General features: G+C 42.6%; 1 protein-coding gene across 3 annotated transcripts in view; it reads left to right on the top strand.

The window, feature by feature from the left end:
* Positions 1-15,695, top strand: part of RNASEH2A (ribonuclease H2 subunit A) — a 91,182-nt gene that overhangs the window by 36,078 nt on the left and 39,409 nt on the right. For all 3 annotated transcript variants that reach the window (XR_015309047.1, XM_086959101.1, XM_086959100.1), the window contains exons 3-6: positions 2,716-2,842; positions 4,526-4,613; positions 4,952-5,089; positions 13,747-13,834. Coding sequence is in view for 2 of the 3 variants with exons in the window: in XM_086959101.1 (XP_086815227.1) it covers positions 2,716-2,842; positions 4,526-4,613; positions 4,952-5,089; positions 13,747-13,834 (441 nt within the window). In the remaining variant the exon portion in view is untranslated. The remainder of the gene's footprint in view (positions 1-2,715; positions 2,843-4,525; positions 4,614-4,951; positions 5,090-13,746; positions 13,835-15,695) is intronic.

The raw sequence follows: 15,695 nt of genomic DNA, 5'->3' as shown, positions 1-15,695 counted from the left end.
ATTGTTTAGGGATGGTTAAAGGCCTTAATCCTGTCTGTATAGTGCCTGCAAGCAAGAAATATACGGTCATTATCTGATGGTAGAAACCTCTCCGGACGCTGCGACTCGTAATATGTGTACTGCTGTATATATTTCCCGGCTTATATTGTATCCTCCGACATGTTGTGTTGATGGATTTCACCATGATGTCCTTGAATTGTTGTTCCTATAAATTTTAATAAAGACTTATAGAAAAAAAATAAAACGTTAAATCTGCATCTATTGTGTATAAATCGTATATTCTCAGTTTCTTGATGGGCAAGAGTAACTCTGCTATTAAATCCAAAATATTCTGACAACCAACCCAAAGTCAAAGTCAAAAGTTTTTATTTGTATTGGTACTCGACAGAGGACCACAAATATACAGTTTACAGAAATAAAAAATAATTTCACATTTAATCAATACAATGGTAAAAAAGATTTTAAAAATTTAAAGAAATTGTAGCAAACAAATTCATTTGTTGGCTGTTTACACAACTCTAATAGTTCACTCACTCGGATGATTCTACAAGTGCGATAAATAGGGGCAAGGTATCTTGTGCGTGCTAGAGTTACTTTTGTACTAGGGCACACGAACAGCAAGTGCTCAATGTTTTGGTCACCCCCTTCACACAAGGGGCATAGCGACGATCCTCCTGGCAACCATCTTACTGTGTAGGATACTACGGGTAAGATACCCAGTCTTAACATAGTGATTGACCTCCTTGCGCCGTGAGTCAGGGAGAACCCGATATATGGATGAGTATGGTGGTATTCCAGAGAGTCTACGAAGGATTTATATGTTGACAATTTTTTACAATGTTCGTAGTCTAGTTCATAGCTTAACTTCGGGGTGAAGCATTTTAAAAAGAGTTTCAATTGGGCAGCTGACCAGCTGAGCAAGATTTCCGGGCTAATTTCTGCCATTTGGAATATAGCTGTCATATTGTTTAAAAAAGTCTGATTTTTTGTTTCATCGTCAAAGGTTTCTTTTTTCAGTAAGTATCTGAGTGTGCCCTCCTTTGCATGGAGAAGATTGTAGCTCCACCTAATTACATTGGCTACCGCTGTGGCGTAGGACAACCAACCCTGTACTTCTCATATATCTCCTCCGTTTGCTCAGAAAGGGTTACCCTAACCCTAGAAAGCTTCTCCTGTCTCCAGGGTTACCCTAACCCTAGAAAGCTTCTCCTGTCTCCAGGGTTACCCTAACCCTAGAAAGCTTCTCCTGTCTCCAGGGTTACCCTAACCCTAGAAAGCTTCTCCTCTCTTCCTCCATACCTGCCAAAATCCTCATCCTCGCCAGAACCTACAAGGCCACCATTGTGAAAGGGCCTGATGCGTTTTGGGCCATTTCATGTTTACACCAGATTTAATTTGGTGGTAATTGCATTTCCTAACACGTCATTTTGTGACTAGTCACAATTAGGAAATGCTTCATACATACAAATTAATGAATAGCAATTTGAAAATTCCAGTTTGCAATTTCTTATTTGAAATTTCTAAAATAGTGATTGCCAAAAGTGTAAAGTTGCACATTATTACTAACAAATTGCCTTGCGTACATAACAAAAGGGGGGATTTGCTTTCCCAAACAGCCTGACATAGATTCGCACCATTTGGCCTTTTGTTCTTCCATGTTGTCCATATTTGTCACTGCAAGAAATGGCAGGACTTCGGTCAACATCTTTTTTTAAATCCGTTTGCATTCCTAGAGGTTACAGGAAGAGGTGGTGTGTTTCTGAAACATCACTTTTTGCAAAGTTACTCATTTAAAACTTGCCATATCCATATTTTAAGGTGACATAGCAGGCCTTTGATTTAACATAAGCAAAAAGAACAAGTGATGGACTGAATGCGGAACAATGCAAAAATTCACTCCCAGTCACATAGATCTGGATTTAATCCATCGTTCTTTTTGCTCAGCACACCACCCCAGTTTGGACCCAGCCAAATGCAAATTGGTCTTGACCCTGTTCCTCATGGGAACAGTCCAGCCCGAACTTCCAAGCCATATCCTCCCTGGACATGGCAGGAAACTACATCCTGCTTCAAATAAGGGATGGCAGCAAGAAACATTTTTGCACTATGCCTGAATGAATGGGTACTGTAAGTTTGTGGTAGGAGCAATATTCAGTTCTTCTGTCATGGTTGTACCGTGGGCCCCCATTGAGTAAAAACAATAGATTCTAGGATCCATGTATAAGTTGCAAGGTGGTGAGGGGTGTGATTGGATGAAGGTGCGTTGACTCAAAATGTCTTACCTAAATCTTGATCTGCAGTTCCTTTAACACAATGTAGTCAGGAGTTCCAGATAAAGTAACTGGACAAATATTCCATCTTGAAAGCTGGTCCATGGCCCTTATCTTCACATGCCTACTTATCTCTGGAGATCGACTTAAAATTTGAACAATATATATCTGAAGGGAACTTTTTACTACTTTGTGTAATGGGGTATGAAAATGCAGCTTTGCCGCAGAGCAGAGTTTGTGCTTCTGTGGTGACTTCCGAGCCTTGCGAGCTCTTCTAGATTGCAGTTCTGCCACCTTTCCTATAGCTAAAATGTAAAACCCCAAACAAAGACATGATCTAGCATTTGTGAAAGCAGGAATCTTTGCAGGCGCATGTTGCTCATTTTTCAGAGCCCTTTGAGAGCATGATTTTTCTGTTTACGTTTTCTCACTTTCTCTCCAATAGACTCCAAGACTCTGACCGAAGCGGAGAGGGAGCGTCTTTTTGAGAAGCTTGACAGCGCCAAGGATTACGTGGGATGGGCCCTGCAGGTTCTTTCCCCCAATACCATCTCTACAAGCATGCAGCAGAGGTACAACCATTTGTGAGCTTTACCTGGCGATTAATTCCCAGTCTGAACACATGCAGCCAGAGTACGTTTCCTGCGGCTCTGGGAGTGTGTGTGTGTGTGTGGGGGGGGGGGGGCGAGAACTGTGCAAAGAGAAAGTAATATAGACCGTTTTCATGATTTGTGACCATACCTTGCTTCTACCTTCATTTCACATCAACACTAGTGCTCTCCATGCCTCTGTTGTCAAGCTACCCTGGCTGACGAGGGGTGAAACCCAGCAACCGGTCCCAGGATGCTTGTTTCCGGTCCAGAGAGGCCCTGGCAGAGGACCTGGCCTGGCAGTTGTGCTGGACTGTTCCCATGGGGACAGGACCAAGTCTGATTTGCTTATTACTGGGTTTAAACTGGAATGGCATTGGGAGCAAAACAATTACGGATTTAGGCTCAGATCTCTGTACTGAGGTGAATGTTTGACAATGTTCAACATTCTGTTCATCAATTGTTCTTTTTGCATTCAACACTATTGACATTGAAACCAGGCACAATGGGGTCTCTAAACCTGAAGTGAAAGTTTGAGCTAGCCACAGTTCAATTCTACTGCCCACCGGTATTATTTATGCATGAAAGTACGTTGGGGGCCGGATCCAAGCCAGCTTGCCAGGATAACCACTGACTTAGTAAAGGATTACCCTTTAGATTAATTGTATACCGATGTATTTTATCTGGCATGGATCCTGCTCTCCTTGGCATACCCCGTGAACCCTTTTTTAAGGACATCTCACTTTTTCACCCTTTAGCTCTGTATTGTACCACGATGTAACCTGTATAATAATAGATCATTCAAGGCTTCTCAATTACAAGTAGCAAAATGCCCTTTTTTGCACAAACGCATACATAGAAGTCAGCTGAAGCCACATTGATGCTTAGTTAGATTGGTGTGGGGCAGACTAAGGCTACCTTAGACCAGTCTATCACATGTACCAGGGCGCCTTTCACAGTCCGTCTTTGGTCTTTCTACAGTGATAACTACTTGCGTTTTCCTATTATGCTGGCTAAGTGGCCAGAGGAAACTACCTTTTCCAACTGGGATTTAAAGCTTCTTCAGATTTGACATGCTGGGGCATGGACCATCCAGTTCTGGTATAAAAGCCAGTAGGTAGACTATAAGAGGTGGAAGTACCAAAGAGTAGAGAACTGTCACTTAATTGACAAAATTAGGCCTGTGAAACCTCTGTTCAAGTGCCTCACCCCTTATCCCCCACATACACAATAATAAGCCTTGTTTCTAGTGAATCCCCAACATTTCCATTACAGCTTTAGACAGCACTCTCTCTCGTTCATATGTATACCCGCCTTTACTTCTCCATCTGGAGTTCTGTTATTTTTCTGCCCCATATATTTTTCACAAACACTTGCATGTTTCTTTGTATACCTGTTATTTTCTTCACAGCTCTTTGGTACCTTTCTCAGCACCCAAGGAACTCTGAATGACGTTGTTGCTCTCTCATTACAGGGGGTGGATGCCCTTCAATCAATATTTTCGTTTAGATACATTTAGAATTGCCTTTCTGAGGTCAAGAAATAGCTACATTCAGATTTCGTGGGTCATACCGTATAAGATGGGGTTGCGTTGCTTGCTGCTTAGGCATGTTGTTAATACGTTGCAACTTTGTGTCATTTATGTTCCCTTTTTCCTACGTGCAGAGCGAAGTACAATCTGAATGCCATGTCGCACGATACTGCTATTGGGCTGATCCAGTTCGCACTGGACTCTGGGGTGAATTTGAAGGAGGTAAGCCATGCCCTCTGTTGACACCCTAATCAGGAAGTAGTGTGCCAGCCTCAGAGTTGAGTGTGTGCTGAGGGTAAGAGCTTTGACCTGTAAAGTTGACAGCAAGATTAGTGTTTATGTACAGCACTTATCAACAAAGAGGTGGGTCTGCTGCTTGATCTGATGAGCCTTGGGCTAAAAATGTTGTTCAATGCATATTGTCGCCAAGTGAGTACTTATTGCATCATCTATAGCCATATTTCCAGTTAAGTAGTCCTTTACTCAAGTACATGCTTGAGTCCAGCCGCTGCGTGAGTTAGTGTCTGTTCACCAATCCGCTTATGTCCCCGTCTTTCCAGGTGTTTGTCGACACGGTAGGCCCAGCGGAGAAGTACGAGGAGAAACTGAAGGGCAAATTTCCGGAGCTGGAGGTGACTGTCAGGGCGAAGGCTGATTCTCTCTTTCCCGTGGTCAGTGCTGCCAGTATCTGTGCGAAGGTGAGCTTCTCCTGCACCCCAATTTACTTCGGGCCCTAGCTAAACTTCATCAATGCTTACAAGGTTTTATAACAACCTTCATGCATTTCTACAAACAAAATGGCGTGGTTTGCCAAAAGGTCATCTTGGTTCAGGCAGAATGTACACCGCTGAGCACGGAGATGCTTGCGTTTTAGCACCAGCATGTAGCTGCTTGTCATCCTGTTCAAAATGTATGTGGCCTTCCATTTTAGGCCCTTCCATGGAGCCGGACTAAAGCTAAGTAACATACGGATGGTGACTGTATAGTCAAGCGAGCAGAGAAACGAAGGTCCGGAACGCTGCTCAGAAGAATTCCCTTTGCCTGAGATTAATTCGTATATTGGATCCATCGCTTTTTGTGTTTTTCTCGATGAGGCGCCTGATGTGTAACGCGTGGTTCCTGGGGCTCGAACTGCACCTCACTGAGGCTCTAAAGGCTGAGCCCTGTCAAGGGTTGACTGTGTTCCTGCTCGGAGGGGATGTGATGGACCCTTCTGATTGGACCGGAAACGAGGCGGAGTTGTGTATAGTGGCATATTGAGGGAACCTGATGGGCTGCCATTCATCTCATAATAATTGCAAGTGGATGAAGTGAACTCTAACATTTCAACCACCGCACCTGTCTGCTCAGAATAAAATCAATCAGCAGATTAAGAGCTTTATTCGGTCATCAGATGTACATCTTATTGGCCAATATCGCAATAGAGCACATGAAATCTCTGGTCGAAGTCGGTCTATATATATCATATGATCAAGGGCCAAGGAGGCCCGAAACGCGTCATGGCTGAGGTGCGGGGTTGTATGCACGAATAAAATATATTTTGCACCTTCAACTTTTGGGTCTGCTGTTGTCCTTCTAATCCCTCAAGGTGTCGACTTTCCTGTATATGTATATATATATATATATGTATGTATATATATATGTATATATATATATATATGTATATCCGTAACTCCAATCCACCTCCTGCCGCTCCACTTCACTCCGGGTGCCTCCTCAACGCGCGGTGGAGCGCGTAATATATTATCAACACACAGTTCCCATCCGTGGAACCGCTAAGCAAATAAGGACACTCCAGCCCAGTTTCTCGATCTCCGCTTTCAAGTTTATTTCCTGCGCACACACACAGCTAACAAGCAAACGCGTTTCGGCGTTGCCGCCTTCGTCAGTGCTCGCCAACTGAGCCATTTTTTGGAGTTTAAATAAAGTTAACATTCAAAAAACATCACATGTTAAAATAGTAAACATAAAAGAGGCACACTAAATTCATTCGCATTTGGCAGCCATCTTTGAATGGTTAAATCACCATCTGCAATCTAATATGCTGCTAAGGATATATCCTAATTAACTAGAATTGCGTAATTTTATACAGCGCGTTTTGATTGATCTCCATTACTTTAATCTTTATTTAAACCATTTTATCAATATTGCTCTTAATTCATATCTGCTGTATATTTTCGTATATTCCCTTGCCTAGTTTAGGATATTGTCTCATTGTTCCAGCCCTGGATGGGCTTACTCACGCATTCTTGATGCAGAATGCGTCAGAGAGCAATTCAAGGAATGTGCCTCAAGGTATCCTAATTCATACTGTGCCCTGGATGGGCTTATTCTTATCTCCATATGTTTTGGAGAGATACCCTCTCATAGGGTGGTGGGGGCAGCGTGCAGTGTCATAATTCTTCGAATTCATAGAAGAGTTGTCAGTTCGGGGGGTTCTGTACAGTTAGTGGCATTGTTGGACCCATTCCTATAGATGTGCCCACATCTCCTCTTCATTATTCAGGCCTGTCGGATTCTTAGTCTGCAACATAATGATGTAGCGAGATTCCAACATTCTCAACTTTCTAACCCAGTCTCCTCCTCTTTCTGTCCTCACCAACTGATCCAATATGAAAAAGGATAGCAAGTTGTTGTTGCTTTGGTGTTCTTTTTCATAGTGGCGAGCCACTGGGTATGCCTGATCTTTCAGGTTGATGGCCCTCATATGCTCGAGAACCCTCAACTTGGTTTGTTTGATGGTACTACCCACATATTTCTTCCCACATGGGCATACCAAACCATAAACCGTAAACTCGGAATTGCAGTTTAACAGTTTCAGGATTTTTTTCTTTTTTTGACCCCTTCCCGGTACCTCATACTCTTTCACTTTCTGGGAATTTTTGCAGGCCTTGCATTTCATGCATGGGTAAAAACCCAATGCAGGAGCTTTCTTTTTCTTCTTGCTCTCATAGTGGCTACTCACTAGATGGTCTTTCAATGAGTGACTTCTGCGATAAGTGACGAGTGGGTGGTCAGATAGTGACTTGCCCACTATACTATCTGATTTTAGTATATTCCAATTCCTGCGTAGGATTTGGAATACCTCTGATGATTTATCATTGAAGTTGGTTATCAACCTCAATGATGTATCTCCTGTTTTGACTTTATCTATCAGGAGTTCCTCCCTTGGACGTGCGTCACTTCTTCTCTCTGCCTCATCTAAGACCCCTCTGAAGTAGCCTCTTTTCTCAAATCTTTCTCTGGACTCTTTTTTAGCCTTTTTGTACTCTTGTGCTGTGGAACAATTCCGCTTGATGCGTAAGAACTCCCCCAGTGGTATGTTGTTTACTTCCGAACGGGGGTGGCAACTTCCGGCATGTAAGATCGTGTTGCCGGCGGTCGGCTTCCTATACAGGGATGTTTCTATTTTGTTGTCCTGTATGTAGACCCTTAAGTCTAGATAGAAGACCTCCTCTTTGCTTATGTTGCTCGTAAATCTCAAGTTGAGATTGTTCTCATTGAGGCTTCTTATGTATTCCTCAGCCTCCTCCTGCGATCCCCGCCACACAATGAAAAGATCATCAATGTAGCGGGTCCACAGAGAGATTTTTTCCACCCACTTTTCGTTAGGCCCCGCCCAGGCCACGTGCTCCTCCCACCAGCCCACAAATAAATTTGCGTAACTGGGGGCGAAGCACGTGCCCATCGCGGTCCCCTGCAGTTGTAAATATAGCTGGCCAGAGAACAGAAAAATATTGTTTTTTAAGCAAAATTTGGTAAATGCAACAATCATGTGATTATGTGTCCTGTACTTCAGTTCCCTTCTTTGCAAGAAAAAAGTCAATGCTTCCAGACCATCATCATGTCTGATTGATGTGTAGAGGCTTGTAATGTCTAGTGTGATCAATAGTAAGTCCTCTTCCCACATCACACCTTGTATCATTCTCAGAAAATCCTGTGTGTCCCTCAGGTAGGAACTCAGATCCTTTACCAACGGTGCTATGAAGGTATCTATATATATTGATGTCTGCTCCAGTAGGCTATCTATTGCTGATACTATTGGTCTTCCGGGTGGCCAGACCTTACTTTTATGCACTTTTGGCAAGTGATAGAAGGTGGCCAATTGAGGATGTTCGTTCTTCAAATTTGCCCAATCCTTTGGATCTAAGATACCCTTATCTTTCCAATCAGCAATTAATGAATGGAATCTTGTTATGCTCTCAACATATTGTTATCTTTTTATTGGAGCATAGTGTTCAGGTTTCTTCAATTGGCAGAAGGCCTCATCCTCATATTGCTGCTTGTTGAGTAGCACAATATTCCCCCCTTTGTCACTGGGTTTGATGACAATTCTTTCGTCATCCCGGAGGTCGTTTATCATATCCCACTCTGATTTGTTAAAGTTCCTTTTGGCACCGTTGAATTTCTTTTTCTGTAAGTTCTTCAAGCTCTCGATCACCACTTCCTGGAAGGTGTCTATTGCGTCGTGTGTCCCTTTTGGGTTAGTTCTTGACTTGATCTTCATACTGCTCTTGCAGCCTTTCTGTGTAATTCCCCCTTCCTCCAGGAATTGTGTCAAGGCTTCCCTTGGATCTTCCTGAGATCCCGTTCCTTCGAGTAATCCTTGTACCGTGATCAATGTTTCAATGTCCGTTCCTACCAAAGGATCCATATTCTCTTCTCCAATGGTGGTTATTATTGACGGTCCTTTAGGGTGTAGTTTGAAAATCTTCATTAATTTCACTTTTCGTACGAACTTGAAGAGGTTAATACGTATTTGCGTATAGTCAAATGCTGGCGTAGGACAGAAGGTTAGTCCCAGTCGAAGTATACTACTTTCCTTTTCTGTCAGCACTCTATCCGAAAGATTGACAATTGTTTGTTCGGTTTCTTCCCTTGCGTCTCCGTTCAATATTGCCATTTGCCCCCTCGTCTGCTGCGAGTCATCATCGGGGTGGAACGGCCCACTTCTGCCTTTTTTGCCCCTCCTTGTCTTCCTCTTGCGGCTGCAGGTGGATGGGTGCGTGGTGCGGGTCTCTGTCTTAGACCTCGCATCACCTCGTATTCGTAAAAAACCGAATCTTCTGAGGTCGATGGATCCTCTTCTGTCAAGGCGCTATTTCTTTCTGTGGTTCTTGTATCCTGCTGTTTTCGCTGTTGCGCAGATTTGTCTTCGGATATTTCCGATTCTTCAGTGCTCAGTTCGGTTGGAGTTTGCGATTGTCTCTTGGCCTGTTGTAAATTCAGCCGTGCTGCGTCATATTTTTTCGCGAATGTTGTGACCATTCGCGTAGTCTTTTTCATCTCGTATAAACTTCTCCTGTTTCCTCCTCTTTATGGTGTTCTCATAGTCTATTAGTCGCTGTTTCATTTGCTTGCGCAATTCTTCACTTTTCTTTGCATCCTTATCCTCGCCTATTTTTTTCTCAATCGCCTTAATTTCTTCCTGGAGTTTGGTTCTGTCAACCCATGCGTGTTTGATGAGGATTTTTAGCATTTGATGAGTTGTTCCTTTCATAAACTCTGACCATTCCTCAAGAAGTTCTTTATTAGGGCTCTCGTAGGAAGGGACTATAAAAATTCTTAGCCCTCTCGGGACTCTTCCGACTTCCAGGTACTTCTGGAGACTTGTGGCCTCCCACCACTTTCGAATCTCCTTCTCATATGTCTTCTCTAATGTAAGGAATAGGTTTTTCAAAGTACCTGGTACAGTCTTTTCCTTTAATTTTTCCTTGCTTTTTACAATTGTTTTTAGATCAAACAGACTGCCTGCTGCTTCCTCTCTCTCACCATCCGTAAACATCTCCCAGGTGTGTGCGCTATATTTTGGAAAGCACCGCAGAGAATTCCATTTCTAGGGCTAAGCGGAGTTTACCAGAGTCAAAATAATGGAGTTTGCAGTCACTCACCAGCTCCGCGTTCCCTCTACCCTCGGAAGCCTCCTCGAGTACGGTACATGCGTTGCTGCCGATTCCTCCGTTTTCTCCTTTCTCTTTCTCCACAAATGCGAGCGGCGTTTCCCTGACACGTCGCTTCGTTCTGGTGGGGCCGGCGGTATTAACAATCCGTAACTCCAATCCACCTCCTGCCGCTCCACTTCACTCCGGGTGCCTCCTCAACGCGCGGTGGAGCGCGTAATATATTATCAACACACAGTTCCCATCCGTGGAACCGCTAAGCAAATAAGGACACTCCAGCCCAGTTTCTCGATCTCCGCTTTCAAGTTTATTTCCTGCGCACACACACAGCTAACAAGCAAACGCGTTTCGGCGTTGCCGCCTTCGTCAGTGCTCGCCAACGGAGCCATTTTTTGGAGTTTAAATAAAGTTAACATTCAAAAAACATCACATGTTAAAATAGTAAACATAAAAGAGGCACACTAAATTCATTCGCATTTGGCAGCCATCTTTGAATGGTTAAATCACCATCTGCAATCTAATATGCTGCTAAGGATATATCCTAATTAACTAGAATTGCGTAATTTTATACAGCGCGTTTTGATTGATCTCCATTACTTTAATCTTTATTTAAACCATTTTATCAATATTGCTCTTAATTCATATCTGCTGTATATTTTCTTATATTCCCTTGCCTAGTTTAGGATATTGTCTCATTGATTACGCAATTCTAGTTAATTAGGATATATCCTTAGCAGCATATTAGATTGCAGATGGTGATTTAACCATTCAAAGATGGCTGCCAAATGCGAATGAATTTAGTGTGCCTCTTTTATGTTTACTATTTTAACATGTGATGTTTTTTGAATGTTAACTTTATTTAAACTCCAAAAAATGGCTCCGTTGGCGAGCACTGACGAAGGCGGCAACGCCGAAACGCGTTTGCTTGTTAGCTGTGTGTGTGCGCAGGAAATAAACTTGAAAGCGGAGATCGAGAAACTGGGCTGGAGTGTCCTTATTTGCTTAGCGGTTCCACGGATGGGAACTGTGTGTTGATAATATATATGTATATGTCTATATATGTGTATATATATATATATATATATATATATATATATATATATATATATATATATATATATATATATATATATATATATATATTTTTTTTTTTTTTTACTTGTATGCAGACATTGAACTGAGTATTAATTTCCGATGTGACAAATGAGAGGATTGGGGCGCAAAATGGTGATGTTGCAAGGGCAATTAATTCAATTACAATATCTACTTGTATATGGGACAGGTTGCTCCATAAATCTAGTTGTGCAGTAAAAAAAATCCACTTGCCCCTTTGATGCCACGAAGTTTAGTGACAAATTATGGCAGTTATCTCAGTATGTAAAAGCTCTGATACAAGCCTTCCTTATTATGCCTTGGCCCCCAACTATGTGTTACAGCAATCAAAGGATGGACGGAATGCTGACAATGCAAACATTTTACCCCAATCAAAAGATCTGGGTTAAATCCACTGTTCTTTTGCCCACTATGCCACCTCAGTTTGGACCCGGCCATATGCAAATCAGTCTTGACCCTGTGCCCCATGAAAACAGTCCAGACCGAACTGCCAAGCCAGGTCCTCCCTGGACCAGAAACCAGCATCCTGGGACCAGTTTCAGGGTATGTCCCGCTTCTTCAGACAGGCTAGCTTGAATCCAGTGCACAATGAGCAAGCGACCCACTTCTGGGCATACCCATCCCACAAAGCTCATACTATAGCAGGGTTTGAATTCTAACAATTTCCTTATTTTGCCAATCTTCCATAGATTTACAAACTGGAAAAGTGGTTGGACAGAAAGTGAACTTGTAAATGCTCAACAGATTTTCGCAGGAGCAAATCTACACCTGCATATTTGCTCGTGCTTGAAAGCAGTTATCAATTTTTCCTAGCAGTGCAATTTCCCGGCCTACTACTGTAATTATTTGTGAATTCATGAAAACTGTAAATCTGCACTGCCACTAGACTTTCTGTTAGAATTGGGCCTCTAATTAGGTCTGGGGTTAATCAAGACCTTTGGTTTTTATAACATCCATCCATCGACTGGCTTCTGCTGTTTCACTAGGAGCATATCCTCACACAAAAGTACTTTTGTTCAATGCTAGGGATACTGTGACAATGTTTGCTTTTTGAGACATATAATATTATTGCTTTTTTGCCAACATTTGGTATAATGGTGAGGGCCTGGCAGCTTCCAAAAAGTTTTACCAAAACATTGACAAAACGATAAGGCTGACCACCAATATCAGAGCAATTGGCTTTGCCAATGCTTGTTTATTTTCAAGTTCCTTATTATCTTATTGAAACTGCTTGCTCTGATTTTAACATTATGAATATTTTTGGGGAAATACTAGCTAGCATGCATCAACACACTTTACTAAATGATGCTTCAAAGAAATGTAACCTACATGTAACCGTTTTTCTTCCTAGTTGCATTTTTTTGTGACCATTTCATTTTGAAAGCAAAGGATAATTAATCTTGCTTTAAAGCTTCTGCAGATATTTGCATCCAATTAGAGAGCATTATGGGAGCATTGTATGTAGCCTCATATTGTTAGACTTTGGAAACTTGTACACAGTTACACTGGAACTACTGTCAGTAGTGCCGTCCAAGCTTACATTTCCTTAGAGCACTCATCCTAATTAGAAAGGCTTTGTATTAATAAACCGCATTAACATATGTACACAAATATTACCTTAACTGTAGACAATGCCCTTCCCTGATCTATAATATGGTACTGTAAACTGGCAGCCACGGGGTTTGTGCTGTAGGGTGTTGGGCCTACTTGTCCCAAGGAGAAAATAAACATGAAAGCTTGTCCTTGTCCCCAAACAATATGCCCTGGGAGTCACACTATAGGAGGAATTCCATACCCCTGTTTTTGCTGGGAGTGAAAACCCTTTTTAACCCCTTCGATGTTGGTGACAAAGCCAGCGCGTCATGGGCGTTACCTGCGCTGTGCGCATGACAAGCTGGCTTTGTCACGTAACCCGCGATTTTCAAATTTCAGAGCGCAGCGGGAAAACCCGCTAGCGCGCATGCGGTTAATAAAATCTGAGCTTGCTACCTCCAGGAATATCCTGAAGGGATATCTTGATGTGACTTGAAAAGCAAATTCACAGTTTGGAGAACAGCAATGATTTCATATCATCCCAAAGATGTATTGGTAACCATCCCAGTGTTTGGGACGCGAGAAGGTATCTCTGGGTCAGGATTTCTCAGTGCAAGGAACCTACTAAAACGTGGCTGGTGGAAGCGAGCCTGTGTGAATGACAGAAGGGTTCCATGTAGGGGGCGGGAGCTTTCCAGGCACGCTGGTACCCGTGAAACGCCTGTAGACTTCACTTTACAGCTTTTACTGTACACCTGGTGCGTCTTTGCTCGAGGGTGCTGCTGTTTGACGTGTCTCTTGTGTTTTAGGTTGCCCGAGACCAGGCTGTGAAGGGATGGAAGTTCTTGGAAGGTGTAGGGGATGTCGGCTTGGAATACGGCTCCGGATACCCGAACGGTAAGCATGGAGATGGTGCGGATTGAACCCGGGCTGGGCATGCGATTCCTGATGGAAGTGCGCTCAGATGGGTTCCATCCTAAGCCAGGCAGGGTTGGGGAGGAGAGAGAGGAAGTATTATTTACATAGCAGGTAACTGCGAGGTTTTCAAGTTTGTCAACGTACACCATATCTTGATGATTAAATGGTGTGTACGTTTGTCTACATACCCCATATCTTAATGATCATCAGGTGAGCTGGGATTTCCAGCCAACAGTCAGGACAGGTTTCGTTTTCCTCAGTTTGAGTGACTTTGGTAGCTTTCACCCCTCACCTCTGTCCTCTTTGCTGCAGACCGTAAAGTGCATGGGTGGTCTAATGTGTGGCCTACGAGAGAAGTTTTCATCTTTAATTCACATGCATGCTGTTATTTGCTGCAATTCCAGGGTTTTCTGATGGTCCATATTATTATTGGGGCATTTGAGAGTGAACCAGGTCCTGTCCCCGATTTCCGAAGCTACATTTAATGAGGTGCTCCTCTCTTGCAGACCTGTGTTGGCTGAGTTGTCTGCTGACTGAAAAATGTAAAAATAGATGGATTTCAGAGCTTGTCGGCATCAATATCTGTTCCATTATGTTCTGCGACAGTGATCCCTGGACAGTAGGTGGCGCCATTGGCTTATTTTTCACTTATACTGAAAGCCGCTAGTTCTGGTCTGGCTCATAGGTGGCGTAGTCTCTCCTCTTCAGTGTATGTCGACGAGTTGTGTAATATTAATTTTACAAGATTAAATGATATCGAGCTACCATACATCACTGACCAGGACCTGGGCATAGTTGGTCACATATTTTCACTTTTTGTATTGTTTCCAGCCATTTTTTTTTAAATGCAGCTTTTGAACTATTGTAAGGGTGCATCAGAATCGACCTTATTTGAGCTACTGTAAAGTGGCATCAGAATAATTGTAAAACTATCAAGCAAAAAACCCCTTGTAGACGTTACTAGAAGAATTCTCACATTAATGACCTGCACATTATTCTGAGCATACGCATAGTTTATTATAGGATGCGATCTATGGCCAACTATGTGAAATAAAAATATACGATCTAAATAGCGCAACATGTCCATGTCCTATGTTAAATATTTCTGCAACGTGTTCCACGTTTTATAACTGCTGTTTTAAATTGTATTCATCTCAAACGTTACCACGGCATCTGAGCTTTGGGAAATACACACTCAGTATTATATAAAAGGATTCTGAAATTCAAAGTGGTGGAGTTGTCTTAACCTTCAGGGGTGAAATATTTCCCTGCAACAAGCGATTGATTTTAATCAAAAGGGTATTGGTGAGCAGGTCCGAGCGTCGGACTGAAAAGCGAACTCATCCGGGTTGGTTATACGTTTGCAAAGAGGAGTGGGGTAGTAGTGGCCCAAAATAAGGAAATATCGCACCTCGTATTGACGCTTATATCCAAAGGCAATTTAACCGTGGGAAACACTCCACACCAATGCTTAAGGTATACACAGAAAAATACAAAGTGCTAATACAGTTCCGGCAACCGAATACCCAAGGTTGCCCCAGCACATTAGTCACGCTAATGTGTAAAATATGAGCATATATAGGAACTGCAACAAGCGCACTCCAAGATAGCCACTTAATCCAGAACAATATTGGGTACTTATTCATATAACGACGTGCTCTCTACCCATCTTGTACTAATATTATATTGTTAGAACACAGTTGGTGCATAGGAGTCCAAACAGTGATCTGTCGTCATAAAAACACACTCCTGTTTCCATTTCAAGTTGATTTATTTTGAAGAAACAACGCCTCCAGAGAAAACTGTACTGTTGTACCCGAAGGACGGGATCGGGTACCCC

Source organism: Lissotriton vulgaris, chromosome 1_1 (assembly GCF_964263255.1).
Source record: "Lissotriton vulgaris chromosome 1_1, aLisVul1.2, whole genome shotgun sequence".
NCBI classification, from domain to species: Eukaryota; Metazoa; Chordata; class Amphibia; order Caudata; family Salamandridae; genus Lissotriton; species Lissotriton vulgaris.
This window is presented reverse-complemented; position numbering and strand designations above follow the sequence as displayed.